General features: G+C 34.5%; 1 protein-coding gene across 2 annotated transcripts; it reads right to left on the minus strand.

Annotated features, from left to right (window-relative positions):
* Positions 1–125: 125 nt before the first annotated feature.
* Positions 126–21,935, minus strand: bdh2 (3-hydroxybutyrate dehydrogenase, type 2). 2 transcript variants are annotated; one of them, XM_067441169.1, is made up of 10 exons: positions 21,910–21,935; positions 7,405–7,492; positions 5,726–5,804; positions 3,913–4,009; positions 3,607–3,715; positions 2,780–2,840; positions 2,421–2,534; positions 2,260–2,318; positions 671–763; positions 126–494 (listed from the first exon to the last, which is right to left on the minus strand). In XM_067441169.1, the coding sequence occupies exons 2-10, from the start codon at positions 7,474–7,476 to the stop codon at positions 441–443; spliced, it is 738 nt and encodes a 245-aa protein (XP_067297270.1). In that variant the 5' UTR covers positions 7,477–7,492; positions 21,910–21,935; the 3' UTR covers positions 126–440. The 2 variants fall into 2 exon arrangements, with proteins under 2 accessions (XP_067297270.1, XP_067297269.1); XM_067441168.1 differs by lacking the exon at positions 21,910–21,935 and adding an exon at positions 8,057–8,121.
* Between the last annotated feature and the right edge of the window lie 637 nt (positions 21,936–22,572).

Genomic DNA, 22,572 nt, shown 5'->3' on the forward strand with positions numbered 1-22,572 from the left:
AAAATAGCTTCTAAAAATAGTTTCAAAGATTATTCTTTTAAATTAATTTTTTGTTGTTATGGGTTTCAAAAACATGGCTTGTGTTCTTGACTTTCGAATAAGACATATCAAAAAGAAGAAAATAATTGACCAAAATAATAATAATTTTAATTACTTTTGGCATATTATAGTTATTTAAACAAAGCAATTCATTTTTTAACAAAGCTGAAAATAATTTGATATGTTTGACAATAAGTGAGCTTGAAATCCCATGATCAGAAATATGAAATATTGGGGTGGAATATCACATAATATGCATTTTATAAACTGTGATGCTTTTAACGTCAGTGGCTAAGAATGATTAAATACATATTCAATGCAATCAAGACATGGATTTACAGAACTCATGAAGAGCCCACAGCAGCATTAACTTTTTAGATTTGGCCAGTGATGAAACATCCTCAGAGTCTCCATCCTCCATCAATGATGGCTTCTGTTCCTGTGACGTAGGCAGACTGCAGGAATAAAAATCCTTTGATTATTTTTAAACTTGAAGGAATTAATAATTTGTTTAGAAAGTCTTCTACAGATCCAAATAAATTGTAAAAAAAAAAAAAAAAACATCAGTACAAAATGGTGTGTCATAAAAGGATATCATAGAAAAGAAGAGGGCACAGTGGTCGAATCTCACCTCATCTGAGGCCAGGTACACACACAGATGTGCCACTTCCTCTGCCGTGCACAATCTACCAGTCTTCTGTCTGGCCATAAAGTCTTTAAAAGCCTGAGAGGTGAGAGACAGAAATTCTATGACAGAGAGACTGACAGACAAGAACTGTGTGTTTATATAGTATTTGCTGTAAACAAATAACAAATAAAAAACAAAAAAAAAAACAAATAAAAACACCTTGGTTAGTGTTTTACTGTTTAGACTGTTTGTATAAAAAAGTTTTTTGTATTCAGTCAGGCAAAAAACTCTATTGCAGTGCTAAATACCGAAAAATAGGACAATTATTTTCACAGAAGCATTGTACACACACACACAGACACACGTTTGTTTTTGTGACATATGGGGACATTCCATAGGCGTAATGGTTTTTATACCGTACAAACCGTATTTTCTATCCCCTTACACTGCCCCTACCCCTAAACCTACCCATCACAGGAAACATTCTGCATTTTTACTTTCTAAAAAAATGTATCCTGTATGATTTATAAGCATTTTGAAAAGTGAGGACATGGCCAATGTCCTCATATTTCACCCTCTCCTTGTAATACCTATGTCTTACCCATGTGATTATACACATTTGTATCCTCATATGTCACAAAAACATGCCCACACACACACACACACAAAATAATTCTCAGAAGGTTACAAAGAGCAGATGTGTTATGTTATTCTGCTGACTGTTGGATCACAGAATTCAGATTCATGGTGTAAAACATGACAATTTTTACAGCCAAATCTTTTTGCTAATAGTTTATTCGTGTGTGTATGCCTCATTGTATTTCAAGAGAAAAAAATAAACATACTTTATATTATTACAGCACTCCTTTATAATATATTACCTATTTAATATTTCAGACTGCACATTTGTTGACATTTTATATGAACTTTCTCTTGTTTTTTTCTATTGCTGTATGACCATAATGTGGTGTAAATATAAGGTTTAAGCCTCATTAACATTCACTTAGAGAAGCCAGAGCTTTTCTCAATAATTCCAAGTGTATCATCTTCAAAAGTTAAGGCTGTGACGCACCAAGCTGACATCAAAGGACTAGTGGCGACTGCTGAGCTTTGAACACAACAAAAGGACTACAGGTGACTGGCAACTAGCACGGGCGTTTTGTGCCTGCGTGTGACGAAATACCTGTCTATAATATCAGCAGGTATCAATAGTATGTCATTTAAAAAAACCAAAAGACTTACTTTATACAAACCATAAACAATGCAGTGCTTTCTTACCATTTTCAACACCAAGCACCATGCTTTATAATAACTTTCTTAATTTCCAGGCAGCTTATGACTGAAAAAAAAACTAGCCCGACAGATGCTCGCTGACGTCGTTAGCTTGGTGTGTCACAGTCCTTAGTTGATAAGGAGTTACTGCCATGTTTCATGTGTGAAACATCTGTGGCTGTGCTTCAGTTCAGGTGGCTGTTACCTATCTTTGCTGATTTTGCAATTGTAAAAAAAAAATTTTTAAATAAGTAAAAACCTTTAGATTACTGGGTCACTTGACTGTGTTGCACAATGTCTTGGTAACGGGTAAGCAGTACCTGCTCTGGATCAGGACTGGCCTGAATTCTCCCACGTAAAGATGGAGTATCTACAGTTCCTGTAACGAGAAGCAAACAGACTCAATTAATCATTAGGTTCAGAGGCGTTTTTGTATGTTACAGGGACTCAATAGAGGAAACCGATCAATAAAGGAGCTTACCAGGGCAGACACAATTGCAGCGGATCCCTTGCTCCAGGAAATCAGCTGCCACTGATTTGGTCAGTCCAATGACAGCAGCTTTAGACGTGCTGTAGACACATCTGTTAGCAACCCCTGGACATTAAGGATGAGCAATTAGGAGAGGGCAAACTTCACTTGACCTGGCATTTATCCAAACATCAGTCGAACTGGTGATAATAGGGGTTAATATGCCAAGAGCTACATGGAACAATGTCAATCATCACATGTAACTAAGAGCAAAGAGCCAAACCTCGATATACAACATGATGTTTTACAGCAGCCCATTTATAATTCAGCATCAAAATGCAAAATAAGTTGCAACAGAATATAATATTTACCTTTGATACTAGATGCCACAGATGCCATATTGATGATATTACCAGATTTACGAGCCAGCATCTATATGGCGATAAAAAATAGATTAAAAAAACTGAATTCAAATTCAACTGAACAGTGACAAAAAAAGACATTGTTACAATGTTAATGTTATAATATTCTTGAATATTTCAAATAAATTCCTTTTTTTTTAGCTTTCTATTTATCAAAGCATCTTTAAAACAAAAAATATTATCAAAAATTCGGAATCTCATAATTTCTACATGGCATGAAGGCACCTAATAATAAGAAATGTTTCTTGAGCACCAATTCAGCATATTATAATCATTTCTGAAGGATCATGTGACAATGAAGACTGGAGTAATGATGCTTAAAATTCAGCTTTGCCATCATAGGAAGAAAATTATGTTTTAAAATATATACAAATGCAAAAAAAAGTTATTTTATATTGTTATAATATTTCACAATATTTGTATTTTGATCAAATAAATAGCCATTGTTAGGTATAAGAAACTATGACCTAGCATTCGCAGAGTGGTGTATACATTTAATATATATATATATATATATATATATATATATATATATATATATATATATATATATATATATATATTTATCAACAAGGGAACAATGTTTGAGCACATTTATTTGTTGTCCTCAGAGGGATTAAGCAGTTAACCGCATGTTACGGATTGGATTTGTACACTTTAACCTAAAGAACAAAAGAGATGGGGGATGAAAAAATAATCTCTAAATGTAAAGGTCAAAATGTAAGCGGTAGCATGTGTTCTGGTCTAATCCTAGAGACAGGGAAGGACAAGATGACCTTAGGGAGGAAGGCCTTGATCATCAGGTACATGCTACGGACATTCACGTTCATGGAGAAGTCCCAGTCTGATTCCTCACACTCCAGGATTGAGCCGTGATGGACAAATCTGTGTCGAAAGAAGGAGAAACAATGCACACTAAAATCGTGCTTTTTTTTAATCATTCCTGAAAAGGGATTTTTGGAATGTGGTATATTCTGAAACAAGGCAGGATAGGCTGCATACAGAAACTATATTTAATATAAATGTTTTGTGGCTAAAAGTTAGCCAGTTATATATTCGCTGATATATGGAGAAATACCAACCCAGCTACATTAAAGAGAACATCCACGTGGTCAAAGTCCTTGGCCAGGGCCTCCACTTGGTCTTTCTTGGTAACATCAACAACTTTGGTTTTGATGCCTAAACATGCCAGGGGGAAATAACAACATTCCAGGAATCAGAAGAGCATAGAAAAGCCTGAGGGGAGAAGCACCCTTAAACTAAAGCAATTTGTTTCTAACATAATGGGATTATGTTGCAAAGCAGAGCGGTACGAAAAGGGGGGCTAAAAAAAGACCCATAGCCTTTGAAATCTCTTTGTGGGGAAAAAGTCTGATATAGACATGCTCAAAGATCAAAGAAGACTCTTGAGCAAATTAGGAAGTGAACACATATGACCAGGTGTCCATCAGTAAAGTTTGGATTTGTACTAACAATATAATTAAATAAAAAAGAGTAACACTTTATTTTAGGCTCCAGTTCTCGCTATTAACCAGTTGCTTTTTTGCATGCATATTACTAGGATATTGTCTGTTTATTAGTACTTATAAATCGCATCTTAAAGGGTTAGTTCACCCAAAAATGAAAATTCTGTCAGGAAATGACATTGGTGTCAATGAAAGCCTTTCTGAGCCATTTGGATATCAACAAAAATATCTTCATTTGTGTTCTGATGATGAACGGAGGTCCTATGGGTGTCGAACGACATTAGGGTAAGTAATTATTGACAGAATTTTCATTTTTGGGTGAACTAACCCTTTAATGCCTTATTCTGTATGACCATATTCTATATCCCTTAACCCTACCCAATACCTAAACTTAAAGGGGTCATGAATTGAGAAATCAACTTTCCCTTGAGCTTTTAACAAATAAAAGGTCATGATAATATAAGAATATCCTTTAAGTTTCAGAGCTTAAAGTCAAAGAAAAGCTTTTATTTACACCAGGCCCAGCAAACGATCGTACTCAGAATGTGCCACACCTTTACGTCATTGTGTGGTGAAACACCGCCTCAACAGAAGAAGAACAACGCCTAATTATGTAGTCTGTTCAAACATCATGAATTGACCTCAGACAACAGTATATAAATGTTTAAAAAGCCAGGTCATGACACCTTTAACAACTACATCAATAACTATTAATAAGCAGTAATCAGGAGTTTATTTAGGCAAAAGTAATTATTAGTTAAAAGTGAGAATTGAACCCTAATCTAAAGTGTTCCAAAAAAATCAGTAATAATGTTTCTGTAAACACTAACATACCACACTTTAACAGAGACAGTAAACAAACAACTGTTTTCAACATTAATAAAAATAAATGTTATTGAGCATCAAATCTGTATATTAGAATGATTTCTGAAGAATCATGTGACAAGAGACTTAAGTAATGATGCTGAAAATTCAACATTGCCATCACAGGAATAAATTATAATTTAAAAATACAATAGATCAGTTATTTTAAACTGTAATTTTTACTGTAGTTTTTACTGTATGTTCGATATTGAAAATAAGAAACTTCTTTTATCAACCACAAAACTTTTGAACCGTAGTGCACAAGCTAGCTTTTGCATAGTGATTTATAAAATGTTGACTGCCTTTCATATTTCATCATTTAAAGTCAAGTGCACTGGGTTCCTTTCGGTAAGATTTTACAGCATATTATTTGTAATCATTGTCATTCATAATAGAGCAATTTTGCATTATTAGTCTTAAGTCAGTTTGAGTTGATATCTTAATTTAAATTTTACATAAACTAAATAAATAGCTAGGAGATAACAGATAAAGATCTTGTTTCTTTTTAGAAAAGGTTTTTCATATTTCCCACTAGGTGGCAATACATAGCTAGTCAATGAGTTACCTGGAATGCCATCCAGCTCTTTAAGTTTCTCCTCATTGATATCTGTTGCGGTGACTTGAGCACCTTCCTTGGCAAAAGCCTGTTACAATTAAGAAGACATTACAGTTAGAGGCAATAAAGAACAACATGCATATTTAACATTATTTTAATTAGCAATTTTAACCTTACAAATAAAAACATGCATTTTGTCTCAAGTGTGACTCTTATTCCTCACACCACTAATAAATCACATGATGACTGTTAACTTTCTCAAATTCTGAGTTCATACTCTTTACAATAAGATGAACAGATGTAATGCAATATCATGGCAGTGGAACCTTTGTTTTATTCAAATATTTTGACCTAAAAACAGGTCTCTTATAGTTCATATTGAGCAGAGTAAGTGCACACAGCATGACTTAGGTGATATAAAATCTTACCATATAAAAATTTCAATAACACTCCACCAGAGAGATTTCATTTGATGACAATCTGTGCAATAGCATGTGTTCCCTCCATGTGATCTGGCAACTGGCTCTGGGCTATGGTGTTTCCTCAATCTGCAGTTTCTCTCATTTACTAATCATTTGAATATTCACTTGATATGGAAATGTATTCACCTAGCAGGTGTGCAACGTAGCCACCTCCAGCGCTCTGCTGATAGCGTGCTGTTGACTCGCAGAGATCAAATTTGCCTAAATGATGCGAGACACTATTTTCTTTAACCCTTAATATGTAATTATAGCATTTTTATAATAAAAATGCTGGTAAAAATAGAAAATCGGTTGCAAAAGCTAGAAAAATTCCCTCAAACTAGTCCCACTTTATATTAGGTGGCCTTTAAATAATTTTTGGACCAAAATGTATTTTCGATGCTTCAAGAGATTCTAATTAACTAACTGATGTCACATATGGACTACTTTGATGATGTTTTTAATTCCCTTTCTGGACATGGACAGTATAGAGTGCATACACATAGATACGCTCTCGGACTAAATATAACATATCTTAAACTGTGTTCTGAAGATGAACGGTGGTCTTACGGGTGTGGAACAACATTAGGGTGAGTCATTAATGACATAAATTTCATTTTTGGGTTAACTAACCCTTTAACTATGTACTTACATGAAAAAAATAAGTACAATGTACCTGTGATCTTATTGTATTTCAAAACAATTTTGAAGTGGGATACAGGTAACATTAGGGAAAGATCTGGTGGTGTTGGTAAGTTTAAGGGTAGGGCTAGGGAATGGTGTGGTGGTATGGGTTTTAAGTTTTTTTTTAAGTTTTAAGTTTTGAAGTTTTAAGGGTAGGGTTAGATGTAAGGGAAGTATCAACAACTGTGTAAATATTAAATGTATAATCAAAACTTATGTACACAATAAATGCATTATATCAAATTATTAATTTAAATAAGGCCACCTAATATAAAGTGGGTCCTTAACATATACTGCAGTGTTACTAACGTCCAAGAATTCTTCTTGTACACTTGACAGACTCAAAATACCATGCTGACAGCCATTGCATGACAAGCTGTTATTTAAAAGCGAAACACATGGCAATTGTAAACCCTCAGAGTAAATCCATTTATTATATGCATTAAAGTGGAACACATGGCTGTCAGTAAGTCAAGCCAGAGAGCTGCAAACATATAGAGTTGTAAGGAGGATGTGATGGATGGAAGTAAAATAAATAGTTACTATTGCAGAGGCTTTTCCAATGCCTTGTGCTGCTGCAGAAAGGACAATCACTTTCCCGTCCAAACGGCCCATTTTCTTCGATATGAACCTTAATGTATAAAAATAGCATAAAAAGCAAGGTTCATTAGTTTGATTAGATTCAATGCTATAATAGATATATGCTGAGTGAAGACAGTAGTAGTCCAACAGAAATGCTATATCCAACGAAAAGTCATGTTAATATCCCACTTTTCAAAAAAAAAAAAAAAAAAAAAAAAAAAAAATCCAGTTATATTCAGCACAACAAACATGCAGTAGAATCAGTGAGTTTAATGAAGAGTTCTCGTTTGCAGCAAACAAATTACTTGGTTGATAATAAATGGATGCGTCTCTGGAGCAGTGTACGATTAATCTTGGATCATAAGAATGCATCATTGCACTATGTATGTTACGTTAATTTAGTTACGTCTGAAAATGGGTCAAAAGCGTGTCACGTGACGAGTGTAAAGGTAATTCAGTGCAGCAGTAAGTTTGATAAATTATTGTAAACAAAATACGCAGACGCAGTTCACGTTTAAGCGCCCTAAATACTTCACACTTAGTCAGTGAAAAAGATTCCTACAAGTAGAGCCTTTTTTCTTTTACAACAACGAGGAAAAGTGGAACAACTTACTGTCAACTTGTGTGCTCCAGAATAACTCACGTGATGAACACACGTCCTTGTCGAGGGTTCCCTTTTCTATCAAAATAAAAGTCATTATAAATATAGTCATTTTGTATTAAAGGAATGAATAAAATGCATTATTAGGCGTGATTAGTGTACGGCGAATACAATTATTTCTGAAAATAATACTGCTATTACATTTTATGTAAATGTAGGTAAGCTATGTTATGTTTTTTTTTGAAATGTCCTTCTATGGGCTGTACGGGTTCTTCTTCCCTGTGTGCTGCAGTCACAAGACTTCACTAAACCAACAATGTCACCAAAGATATGCTTTTTGGTTGTTAGGGCAAAACAACCCTACACAGCTTGCCAAAGAACTAAAAACAACTGAATATAATAATAAATGATTTTATTCATAACACAATTTTCATTCCGAAGAATCTCAAAGCACAAAACACTTTATATTTTATAGTTACATACACTGTTTACCCTTCACTTCACTTACTCATAACCAACCCTTCAACATAACCACACCACCAAACCTGTCCTAACCTTATCATTTCACCTCAATAGCAGCAAGAGTGTTTTGCAATACAATATGAACATAGTGCATTGTGTCTAAAAAAATCCCCGCCAATATATTAGCCTAGTAAAAAATACTTCTGAAAGTGTGATATTTGTTGCTGCTTTCTGATACTGATCATTGTTGAAGTTGTTGTTGTTTTTAAACCTTTATAATAGAGTTACTATTTGTAGAGAATGAAAAAGCCACTTGACATGATTCAGTGTGTGTTTGTATTTTGCTCAAGCATACCACTTAGGGTCAAGATGGTTCATTCAAAATTTTAAAGCAGAAATGACTTTGCTTAAAAGACTCAAATCCAATCTAAGGTCAAGTCTTGAGCAATGCTTTACAAAACATGAATGGCCCCACAAGCAAATTGTTTCACTCTTAATACTTTGATGTCGAATCTATCCCACATTATCCAATTCACAGAGCTGAAATGAGTGCTTTGTGAGCTTAGAGGCATGAAAATAAACAGTGCTGGAGCCAGATACATAGAGGGTCTCTGTAGTTCACTGGATGTCTTATTAAGGTTGTAGGAAATCTTTAATGGCTTATCGATCCTCCCAAAAAGTATAGAGGTAAAGGTTTTCTGCCTGGGGCTTCTTTCTTTTTACATAACATACTTGCCATTAAGCCACCCATTCCTTTGATTTAAGCACATTAATAGGTTTATTTATACATGAGCACAAGTTACACAACAACACTAACAAAGAAAGTAAAAGTGTGCGGTAGTGGATATATAAAACTAGTAATTGTGTAAAAAATAATTAATGATTAAATAATTAAAAGTAGTAGTCAAATAATTATTATAGGCATTAAACTTTTATTCAGATTAACCCCCATCCTTCCCACAGGTCATTTTGTCCCAAAACTCACTCATCGGAGTGGTTCAAGACCCTATGACTTCTTTCGCACTTGAACCACGAATACCCAATTATTTTTGGACTGGATTCATTTTTGTGATTGAAATTTTACAAAGTAACAAATCCTTCTATCAGTTACCCCAAAGCTGATTTAAAAGGTTTATGCATGAAAGTTATTTTGAATTAAAGTTGGAAGAATCTGAAGAACGTGCTTAAATTACTTATTATTTATTATTTATTGATAAAATCTAGTAATTTAAAGGTAAATAAAATAGAAAAAAATAGAACTATTTAAAATATAAATATAAAAAAATAAAATAAAAATAAAAATAAAAAGTAAAAAAAAATGAAGGCCCCAACTGAAACTTTTCTATAGTGACCGACTCATCTAAATTTTTCAGTTGGCTAAATTGAATTTCTGTGAATTAACGGCCGTGATTATATACGTGTGTGTGTGTGTGTGTGTGTGTGTGTGTGTGTGTGTGTGTGTGTGTGTGTGTGTGTGTGTGTGTGTGTGTGTGTGTGTGTGTGTGTGTGTGTGTGTGTGTGTGTGTGTGTGTATATAATATGTTCACGCCGGTTTGACCTTAGACCTAGATGGAAGCAATGACGGATAGGAGCACTATGAGATTCGTCTGGATATGAGGTAAAAAAATAACAAATACTGTTTGGTTTCTCAAAGAAACCGATCGGTTCGAGTCTTAAGACATCAATGTGTTGTCATAAGCAGCAGGGTTTTTGTGCATGTTGTCTAAGCATGTTTTTTTTTTTTTTACTCTCATTTGTTACCCATTTACATGCATTATGACTGGCAGACTGCAATGGGTGGAATTAAAAAATCTGACTGAAGAAACAAAGACACCTACATGTTGGATGCCCTGGGGGTAAGCAGATAAACATCACATTTTCATTTTTAGGTGAACTATCCCTTTAATTATTTGGGGTATTGATTCAATGAGGTGCTGTAAACATTCCTCAGAGATTTTGCTCCATCTTGCCATGATAGCATCACACAGTGCAGCAGATTTGTCAGCTACACATTCATAATGAGAATCTTCTGTTCCAACACATCCCAAAGCTGCTCTATTAGATCTTGTGACTGTCAATGGCATTGTATCATGCTCATTGCCAGAAACCAGTTTGAGATGCTTTGAGCTTTGTGACAGTGTCATCCTGGAAGTAGCCATCAGAAGATGGTCCACTGTGGTCATAAAGGAATGGACATGGGCAACAACAATACTCAGGTATAGGCTGTGGTGTTTAAACAATGCTCAATTGGTACTAAGGGGCCCAGAGTGTGTCAAGAAAATATCCTCCACACCATTATACCAGAAGCCTGAACCGCTGATACAACGAAGGATGGATCCATGCTTTCATGTTGTTTACACCAAATGCTGACCCTACCATCTGAATGTCACAGCAGAAATCGAGACTCATCAGACCAGCCAACATTTTTACAATCTTCTATTGTCCAATTTTGGTGAGCCCATGTGAATTGTAGCCTTAGTTTCCTGCTGTGAGCTGCTGCTGTAGCCCTTCTGCTTCAAGACTCAAAGTGTTATGCATTCAGAGGTGATCTTCTGCATATTTTAACAAGTGGTTATTTGAGTGACTGTTGTCTCTATCAGCTTGAACCAGTCTGGCCTTTCTCCCCTGACCCCACACCCACAGAACTTCCACTCACTATTTTACTTTGTAAATGGTTGTGTGAAAATCCCTGTAGAGCAACAGTTTGTGAAAAAGCCGACTCCGACCCTGTCACCAACAACCATGCCATGTTCAAAGTCACTTAATTCACCTTTTTTCCCCTTCTGATGCTCTTTTTTTTAAACTTTAGCAGATCTTTTTGTCTACATGCCTAAATGCATTGTGATACTGCCAATGTGATTGGCTAATTAGATATTAACGAGCAGTTGAACTGAGTATCTAATAAAGTGGCCGGTGAATATATATTCGCTGCGTCTAAAATTGAATACTTCCCTTTCCCTACTATATGCAAAAAACAACAACAACAAAAAACACCAAAAGAGTATTATGTACAAATTCATAGTTTTTGAAAACAGCGGGCAAAAGTACTCGGATGACCTACTACTTCTGGTGAGATTCTGAAGCGTACATACATGGACACTTTATTTCCCAGGAGGCCACAGGAGAGAATTTAGTGAAGTTAATAAACGTAATTTCGGGAGGAGTACGCCCATCTACTCTTTCAATTAATACCAAGGTATAAAACCAGCAGCTTACCTCTTCCCCTTTTTAGTTCCTGAAGCATCCCTCCTCCTCCCCTGCTCCTCCTTTTGTACAATTTTGTACACCACACTGGTGGTGGTTGAGGAGAGATCCCTGACATGAGTGTAAAGCGCTTTGGGTGTAGTACTACATATGAAAGCGCTATATAAATGACTCATTCATTCATTATTTTATTCATTCAATTTGTCTGTTATAGGGGAGCAATCAGAGCTCGGGGAGAATATCCTCTCCGAGCCCCTCTATAGCAGACAGCAAGCCAAATCTGTTTACCACTTTCACTAAGATTATATGGGCACACAAACTCGTGAATGAATGTTAGTCAAGCAATGCAACTGTCGCTAGTGTGGTGTGTAGTATGTCACGGATGTAGTATGTCTGAATTTTTAATTAATAACCATATTCTACAAAACACTTTTTTAACAGCTGAAAAGTACATTTAAATGTTGTACCTCAGACAGTATGCGATTTCGGATGCAGCATACCTGTATATGTTCTATATTTTATTTTTGTTTGCTCCTGTCTCAAAACTTTGTTTCCTTTGTTTTTACGCATATATTTTTGTATGGTCTGTTTAACACATGCATTTTGAGAGTTGATGTGTTTTCCACCAAAGAATGAAAATTGTGCCAACCAAACTCATTCTTTCCTAGGTCTATTTGCACATATCATTTTTAGATTACATTTCTGACGTTATAGGCACTGAAAGCATTCTGATGCAATTTATTCATTTTGTTTTATATATGCAAGTTGGCATATTGGTACAAGCAAGAATTGAAAAAGAAATCACTTTCAAAATTAATCAAAACAGGAAATGTTCTATATATATATATATATATATATATATATATATATATATATATATATATATATATATATATATATATATATTACAATATTTTGGCAGTGAACAGCAGTCTTTCATCATTGTTAGAGCTGGTATTCTATTATGACTAAACACTAAACACTGTGCACAGCGGGCAGAGATGAGTACAATTCCCATTGTGAGTGTGAGAATTAATCCTGTTAATCAAGTTTTGTGAAGTGAAATGTGAAAGCAAATATAATTCAGACTTCCACAGCTTACTAATTCATTCATTTCACAAGACCAACAAAATCAACCGATTTCACACTTATGAGAAGATGAGTCATTGTTACAGTTGACTGTTCAAAAAATACATGTACGCCTCTGCAGTATTGTTAATTAGCATCTTGACAACTTAAATGGAAAGTCGTCTCCTTAGAAGACTGGATAATTGATTTCTTATTGTTTTCACATTACTGCAATAAAGCATATCATTAGTCAAGTACCCTCAATTATTTCGAGCTGCAGAGACTGAGTAATGTAACTGTCTGTTTTGTCCAGCACTAGCATAACTTTCATGCGAAGCTTTATCTTACTTTCTTTCCACAAATGGGCTTGACTGTTTCGATTTATCCCAAGTGATAAGTGAATAAAGCCCTTGTCTTTTTTTAAATCTACATTTAATAGATTTCATTGTAGATCAAGCCGTTCTCTAGTAATAAATCTGAACAGAAAAATATTTATAAAAAGTGGTGCACTGCAGAACTATATTTTTCAATATGCAGTGATTTGCAACTTTGACATTTACAACATTGGCAGATTACCCATTAGTTTAGGCACTCTTCCTCAGACTTTGTTACAAAGATAACAATATTTCCATAAGATGCGGCACATATGTACTATCCAAACTATCACTCCTGCAACAATTGGTTTAAAGCTTAAAAACATCAAACAATCATTGTGTTGTTTTGGATGAATAAATGACTTTTAGTCTCAAAAAACATACTTGTTGGGTCATCATTCATCTCTCGGTCGGCTTTCTGGTCTAAAAAGGCCCATATTTCTTTTAGATAAACGTGACAAAGGGTGATGAACAAAAACATGCTGAACTTTGGAAATCTGTTGAACGATTTAAAAAAACAAAAACACTTTTGAATTATTAGTGCCCTGAGAAATTGTAAATTTCATGCACACAAACGTATCACAATACACTATAATGTTATATAGATGACATTTGTCAGATAAAATATAAATAGATACAAATATGAAGAGAGAGAGAGTGGGGGCGGACGGACGGACGGACGGACGGACGGACGGACGGACGGACAGATAGATAGATAGATAGATAGATAGATAGATAGATAGATAGATAGATAGATAGATAGATAGATAGATAGATAGATAGATAGATAGATAGATAGATAGATAGATAGATAGATAGATAGATAGATCGATAGATAGATAGATAGATTTTGCCTACAATCTGCATTCGTGGCTCAGCACTCAGCTGAATCAAGGCAACATTCAGTGTTAATTTTCTACCTGGTGGAAGCTTTTCATCGAGTGCTGCTAATTGCAATAGAACACTAATTGCATGGACAGTTTCCCTGGAGCTACCAGGGTTAAGTGCCATTAGTCGATGTGAACAGGCAGGATTGGTGAACCAAATGTTGCACTGGAGTCATAAGGACATGAGCATGCATGCAGAAACAACACTACTGATTACAAGTTGCTGATAGTTACTGTTATGGTAAACAAGATTGTTAAATAAATAGAAGGATTCAAGAGACCTCTATAATTTAGCACATTTTTGTTTACAATTGAAAGAGTAAATGTTGAATGTCAGAGTTAGTATCTTTCAATTCTGACTTTATATCTCGCAATTCTGACTTTATATTTCACAATTCTGACTTTATATCTCACAATCCTGACTTTATATCTCTCAATTCTGACTTTATATCTCACAATCCTGACTTTATATCTCTCAATTCTGACTTTATATCTCTAAATCCTGACTTTATATCTCTCAATTCTGACTTTATATCTCTCAATTCTGACTTTATATCTCTCAATTCTGACTTTATATCTCTCAATTCTGACTTTATATCTCTCAATTCTGACTTTATATCTCTAAATCCTGACTTTATATCTCTCAATTCTGACTTTATATCTCTCAATTCTGACTTTATATCTCTCAATTCTGACTTTATATCTCACAATCCTGACTTTATATCTCGCAATCCTGACTTTATATCTCTCAATTCTGACTTTATATCTCACAATCCTGACTTTATATCTCTCAATTCTGACTTTATATCTCTAAATCCTGACTTTATATCTCTCAATTCTGACTTTATATCTCGCAATTCTGACTTTATATCTCACAATCCTGACTTTATATCTCTCAATTCTGACTTTATATCTCTAAATCCTGACTTTATATCTCTCAATCCTGACTTTATATCTCTCAATTCTGACTTTATATCTCACAATCCTGACTTTATATCTCTCAATTCTGACTTTATATCTCTAAATCCTGACTTTATATCTCTCAATTCTGACTTTATATCTCGCAATTCTGACTTTATATCTCTCAATTCTGACTTTATATCTCACAATCCTGACTTTATATCTCACAATCCTGACTTTATATCTCACAATCCTGACTTTATATCTCTCAATTCTGACTTTATATCTCTCAATTCTGACTTTATATCTCACAATTCTGACTTTATATCTCACAATCCTGACTTTATATCTCACAATTCTGACTTTATATCTCACAATTCTGACTTTATATCTCGCAATTCTGACTTTATATCTCACAATTCTGACTTTATATCTCACGATCCTGACTTTGTCTCGCAATTCTGACTTTATATCTCGCAATTCTGACTTTATATCTCGCAATTCTGACTTTATATCTCACAATCCTGACTTTGTCTCGCAATTCTGACTTTATATCTCGCAATTCTGACTTTATATCTCACAATTCTGACTTTATATCTCGCAATTCTGAATTTATATCTCACAATCCTGACTTTATATCTCTCAATTCTGACTTTATATCTCACAATCCTGACTTTATATCTCACAATTCTGACTTTATATCTCACAATTCTGACTTTATATCTCACAATTCTGACTTTATATCTCACAATCCTGACTTTATATCTCACAAATCTGACTTTATATCTCACAATTCTGACTTTATATCTCACAATTCTGACTTTATATCTCACAATTCTGACTTTATATCTCACAATCCTGACTTTATATCTCGCAATTCTGACTTTATATCTCGCAATTCTGACTTTATATCTCGCAATATATCTCGCAATTCTGACTTTATATCTCGCAATCCTGACTTTATATCTCACAATTCTGACTTTTTATCTTGCAATTCTGACTTTATATCTCACAATTCTGACTTTATATCTCACAATCCTGACTTTATATCTTGCAATTCTGACTTTATATCTCAAAATTCTGACTTTATATCTCACAATCCTGACTTTATATCTCACAATCCTGACTTTATATCTCGCAATCCTGACTTTATATCTCGCAATTCTGACTTTATATCTCGCAGTATATCTCGCAATTCTGACTTTATATCTCGCAATTCTGACTTTATATCTCGCAATTCTGACTTTATATCTCGCAGTATATCTCGCAATTCTGACTTTATATCTCGCAATATATCTCGCAATTCTGACTTTATATCTCGCAATTCTGACTTTATATCTCGCAATTCTGACTTTATATCTCACAATCCTGACTTTATATCTCACAATTCTGACTTTATATCTCACAATTCTGACTTTATATCTCGCAATTCTGACTTTATATCTCGCAGTATATCTCGCAATTCTGACTTTATATCTCTCAATTCTGACTTTATATCTCGCAATTCTGACTTTATATCTCGCAATATATCTCGCAATTCTGACTTTATATCTCGCAATCCTGACTTTATATCTCACAATTCTGACTTTATATCTCGCAATTCTGACTTTATATCTCGCAGTATATCTCGCAATTCTGACTTTATATCTCACAATTCTGACTTTATATCTCTCAATCCTGACTTTATATCTCGCAATTCTGACTTTATATCTCACAATTCTGACTTTATATCTCTCAATCCTGACTTTATATCTTACAATTCTGACTTTAGATCTTTCAATTCTGACTTTATATCTCGCAATTTTGACTTTATATCTCACAATTCTGACTTTATATCTCTGAATTCTGACTATATATCTCACAATTCTCACTTTATATCTCACAATTCTGACTTTATATCTCTCAATCCTGACTTTATATCTCACAATTCTGACTTTATATCTCACAATTCTGACTTTATATCTCTCAATTCTGACTTTATATCTCTCAATTCTGACTTTATATCTCGCAATTCTGACTTTATATCTCACAATTCTGACTTTATATCTCTCAATTCTGACTTTATATCTCACAATTCTGACTTTATATCTCTCAATTCTGACTTTTTATCTCGCAATTCTGACTTTATATCTCTCAATTCTGACTTTATATCTCACAATTCTGACTTTATATCTCACAATTCTGACTTTATATCTCTCAATTCTGACTTTATATCTCTCAATCCTGACTTTATATCTCTCAATTCTGACTTTATATCTCGCAATTCTGACTTTATATCTCTAAATCCTAAATTTATATCTCTCAATTCTGACTTTATATCTCTCAATTCTGACTTTATATCTCACAATTCTGACTTTATATCTCACAATTCTGACTTTATATCTCTCAATTCTGACTTTATATCTCTCAATCCTGACTTTATATCTCTCAATTCTGACTTTATATCTCGCAATTCTGACTTTATATCTCTAAATCCTAAATTTATATCTCTCAATTCTGACTTTATATCTCGCAATTCTGACTTTATATCTCGCAATTCTCGCAAAAACTCCACTGGAGAATCTTCCCCCTCCATCCTCTGCTGCCTGAGAACTAGCACAGCTGAATTTGGCTTTGCCTCATCTTGCAGCATCTCCTGCATACACATAGCATTTACAAGGAAGGTGTTTTCACTGATAATTCACTAGGACCAATAAATGCAGTCATTTTTTAAATGAAATTCAATATTATGGGATAAATTAAAAAGTGAGCCATGTCATTTAAATGTCAGAAAAGAAGGTGCCCCTCGAGCTCCGTCATTAGTGTGATGCTTTGCGCAAATGGATTTGCTATAGGAAACCCTTAATGAATTTTCAAGAAACACACAACTAGTCTGATAGTACACACAAGATTTGTATTAAATTGCATCTGTTTTTACATTTACACACACAAGCCCATTCTATATCCTTCAGATTTTGAACTAATGACTGTAAGCATATGAGCATAATTTCCTTAATGTTGCTGCGCTGCAATATGTAGATTTCCCTCAGCTAATTGCAGAACAGTGTGAAACACAATCTATCTCAGACTGCAGTTATTTGAAGGCTCCCAGGCTCCCAACAGCTCTAAACTCAATTCTTCCTAAAGCCATCTTAAATTTAATAATGACGGACATGACCACAATGGCATTGCACACAACGATGCCCTATCCTATTTCAACAGGCTTCAAGTGACAAATGCAAAAAAAATGAACTGCTATAGCCTCTACCAGTTAAAGCAGCTTCATTGCACATGCAGTTTCAATTAAATTCAGCATTCAGATCATAAACCAATGCAGAAGGGTAGAAAGTTAATCACAGCCGGAGAGAATTACCTCCAATATTTGGATATTACCTCATCAATAAGAAGTGCTTTTAGATTACAGGTAAAATAATATATAAGACAAGATTGTGCGACAGCTCTCTCATCTCTTTTAGACTTAATTTAATATTATAATGCACACTATTAATGCAAAACAACTGCAGGAAAACTCTGATGAAAATGGATAGTTCACTCTAAAATGCAAATTCTGTCTCATTTCGTTCCAAACCCATATGCTGTGTGTGTCTTGTTAGGCGCCATTTACACCTCAGCATATCAATTGAAAAACGTTTTTGCCATTCATTTTCAAGACAACAGCATTTTGGGGGCTTGAAACACTACTTGATTTATCAGAGAGAGATAGCAAATCTGATCAAGGAGTTGAATGATGACCCTAAGAAAATAAAAAAGCAATGGCTAAGAATTTAGCAGCATACCCTGTGTTTATGATTTTTCTTGTTCTGTTGATTTATGCTGTGATTGGACATTTTCTTCTTTGACAAAATAGTAAGTAGCGTTTGTTTCTACAGCAAGGTTCGGCAAGTCAGTTTGGCATTGGGCCCAAAACAAATTGCCACTATATGACAGGGCAGAACATAGTCAAGGGAAATTAAGTGATGAAAAATACAACTAGAATTGCCTGTGACATACTGTTACAGTGTCTTTTGTGACTGGCAGTGAGCTGTTACTCTGTTAAAAAATGTGATCAATTAATAATGCAGTAGTGACACATAACCTGGCAAGTATCTTCATTCACCAACTTGCAGACAGCCTTGCTAAAACACATTTGTGGGAGATGCATAATGGGTAAAAATAACTGAACAAATAAAAGAGGACTTGGATGGCATGTTTGCGTCACGCTCTCAACGAACTATATGTTTTATTTCCTCTTTCATTATTGTGAATAATAAATGTGTATTTTAATTAGCTTGTTACACAATGGAACCTAACTTATTGTAACAATTATTTGACACAGCCCACTTTTACATTACATGTTAGTTACATTATGTCGCGTGCAGAGTGATGTTAACATTTAAGCTAGCGGTGAGAGAAAATGGCACTATAATAGGAGCGAAAATAGTGCACACTTAGAAGAATGGAAAAACAACTCTGAGTTCATTCTGACTGGTTTTGTGAATGCAAAGCCGATTTGTCGTATCTGCAACAAAGGTATAAGCAAACGTTTCAATGGATCACTTGTCGTTTTTTCAAACCACACATTTCATGACGGCTATTTTAGAGGCTTGTATGTCTTTCAGAGGCTTTTGAATGTCTTTCAGAACTTTTAAAATGAAAAGCTCTTAATTCATCCTAAAATAAACCCTATAATAAACCTGGGTCTTTCGGCATGGGAGTAGGAAGCTCTAACAAGGAGTTTAAAGGCTGCAGCCTCTAGCGTCAGTCACTAGAGTGCCTCTTGACATCAGGGGAGTGAGATTTACCTGCACAGCTCTCGCTAGCTGGCCTCCATTACACTGTCATGACAGATTTATTTCAGAACCAGCCTCTATCAAAATAATCTAGCTGCGGGCGCAGGCCAGATATTATTGCTGGCGGGCCAATTTTGTGCCGCCTGTTGCCGACCACTGTTCTGAAGCATATCATGCTTCTCTCTTCAAAAAGCCCATATCATTATACATTGAAAATTGCCTTAACTGTTCTTTAGAAATAATGTGATGCCACACTGGGAAAATGTTTTTCCATTACAACCATCTTATCACTGAAATCCAGTCAAAAGTAAAATTGTGATATCAGTGCAGTCAATGACTAGCATTCTTATTATAAACAGATAAATCTTCACTCTGCAGATTAGTATATTTATTTTTTCCTTCTAGAGTTTTAGAATATGAATTGACCAAATATATATGCTAATCTGCATTCTAATGCTGATCATTGCATACAGTAGTGCTTTTCAGAGATATATCTAAATATGTAAATGTTCACAAAGACAAACATTCCCCTTCTAAGATGAAATTATTGCTATTGAAACAATATATTCCACATTCAGCATTAGATAAAATACAGCACAGAATGCAATGTTGTATGTGTCTATGAGGATGTCTTTTAAACGGATGTTGTAGGCGTTTGATTCACAGCTGGCATTTTAGCAGAGGAACCAGACCGAGAAACAGAGCTGCTACAAAGATTCGCCTGGTAGGTCAGAACATTAATGGCCAATAACAGATGTTTTTCAAGATATTTGAGGATCAAGACCACTTTCATCTCAAAAGCATTTGTATCACAGGGGAGTGGCGGTCACGAGTCACGACTCATAACTCAAATAACTTGTAATCATTCGCTTTTTTTGTTTGTTTCTAAAGCAGGTAAAACTAAATACAGTGGTGAAGAATATAAACTTTGTAGGTGCTGTTCTCTCTAGCATTTCATGGCCTTTCCAAAGAAGCCTGTGTGCACTTAGAAATAATTGTCATTTTCTGTGTTGTGTAGTTCAACCACTATAGCATGTATTTGGGAGAGACCTCATTTTTGCCATGGTTTTGTCCACTACTTTTTAAAAGCTGTTCCACTGCTAAAAACTGCTTTGTGATACACGTGATTAAAACACACAGAAACACTCACTTGTCGCCACCTACTGGCATAGGCCTACTTATGTTTCAGTTCTTGGATCTTGTCACGGTCAGTTGCTCAGTAATGAATCTCTGTGTTTAATGGTGCAAAGATGGGACAACGACTCACACGAGATCCAATCCAATCATTTCCTGATGGAGCAAATGGTACCTACTTTTTTTTTCTCTCTCTCCAAGAAACCGTTTTACTCAGAAATCTCCTAAGGGGACATGGTGAAGCGATCAGAGAGAAAAAAAAATCATTTGTCCATGATTTTGCCTTCCCGAGAAACTTTGCGTTGGCTGAACTTAGCTCACAAAATGTTTGCGTTCCCCTGAGAAAATCTGTATTGACTCAGAAAAAGCTAATTTTTTCAAGCACTCAAAAGGAAGGATGCAAAGGTTTTGCGAGTGAATCATAATTTTTGTCAGATTTCTTTCCCTTAGCAGGTAAACACAGTTCACTGCCGTGTATAGCCTCTATGTTTAAAAAAAAAAAAAAAAAAAATATATATATATATATATATATATATATATATATATATATATATATATATATATATATATATGTCTGCTCTGCAGAGTATATACTCAGATACTTATAATTAAAATTCCACATGTACATACTATAATAATTCATATAAAAAAAGATAATTTAATATGTTCATGGTAAAAGAAATAAAAAAATTGTAACATTTATTTCTATTTCTATATTTATTATACAATAAAACATTAAGTTGAAAGCTGCTGCTTTGTTAAAATGTCTTGCAATTTACATAACAAAAGGATACTCTAATCATGTAAGAAACGCTGTACGGAAAAATACAGTTACTGCTCACCAAAAGGTTTCTGCAAGTCTATGTGGATTGTTGAAAAGGTATTCATTAGAGAGAGCTATTATCTATCAATTTACTTTGAAAGCAGGTCATAAATGCTATTTACTTATATATTTTTGATACATTTCCCACATGCTGTACTAATTTTCACAATACACAAATGCAATAATAAGCCCAACTGTGTATTTATTGTAGAGCCTTGTTTGTCAATTTATTAAAGACAACCTACCTTTGAGAGGAAATCTATCTGTACTAGTTGTTGTTAGTGGTGCTTTTGGATTTTGAGTTCCTTATTTTTCATGCAAGTCCGGGAACCTTGGACTGTTGTTAGTGTTGATTTTGGATGTAAAGTTACTTATTTTTCATGTAAAGTCCAGGAACCTTGGACTGTTGTTAGTGTTGCTTTTGGATGTAAAGTTACTTATTTTTCATGTAAATTCCGGGAACGTTGGACTTTCAAAATTAATACTTCAATCATCGCCACAACACAGCAAGCTGCCAACAGAAAACCAACAGCTTGCACATACACATTTTGGAAGAGATCAGTTACCAGATCTGAAAAATAATTGATTTAAGAACTGATTATCAGAAATTTCACTGGAAGATTTGGTGCTGAACTGTTGGAGCTCCGCTACAGCAGAAGCTAATGAATATGACAAGATGAATCCAGAAGATTGAGCTTATTGCCCTATGGGAAAACCATCCATGCTTAAAAGAGATTTTCATTACATGGACTTTGATTCTTTCTCCAGTGACCAGAAGGAAAATAAGCAAGCATGAATTTTCCCATCCCATGTTTTGAACAGTCATGCATCAGAGGCAAATACATGTAAATTCAGTCTGGAGTCTTGTAAACACAGAAAGTAAATATTGTAATTGCAAATACAAAAT

This window comes from Pseudorasbora parva, chromosome 4 (assembly GCF_024679245.1).
Source record: "Pseudorasbora parva isolate DD20220531a chromosome 4, ASM2467924v1, whole genome shotgun sequence".
Taxonomy (NCBI): Eukaryota; Metazoa; Chordata; class Actinopteri; order Cypriniformes; family Gobionidae; genus Pseudorasbora; species Pseudorasbora parva.

Bases quoted from the DNA above. Each gene is read 5' to 3' on its own strand.
- bdh2 (XM_067441169.1), bottom strand. From the start codon at position 7,476: ATGGGCCGTTTGGACGGGAAAGTGATTGTCCTTTCTGCAGCAGCACAA. The intron at 5,805-7,404 runs GTAACTATTTAT...TAATTGTAACAG, and splicing joins TTGGAAAAGCCTCTGCAATA to GCTTTTGCCAAGGAAGGTGC. The intron at 4,010-5,725 runs GTAACTCATTGA...TGGCATGTTTAG, and splicing joins AGAGCTGGATGGCATTCCAG to GCATCAAAACCAAAGTTGTT.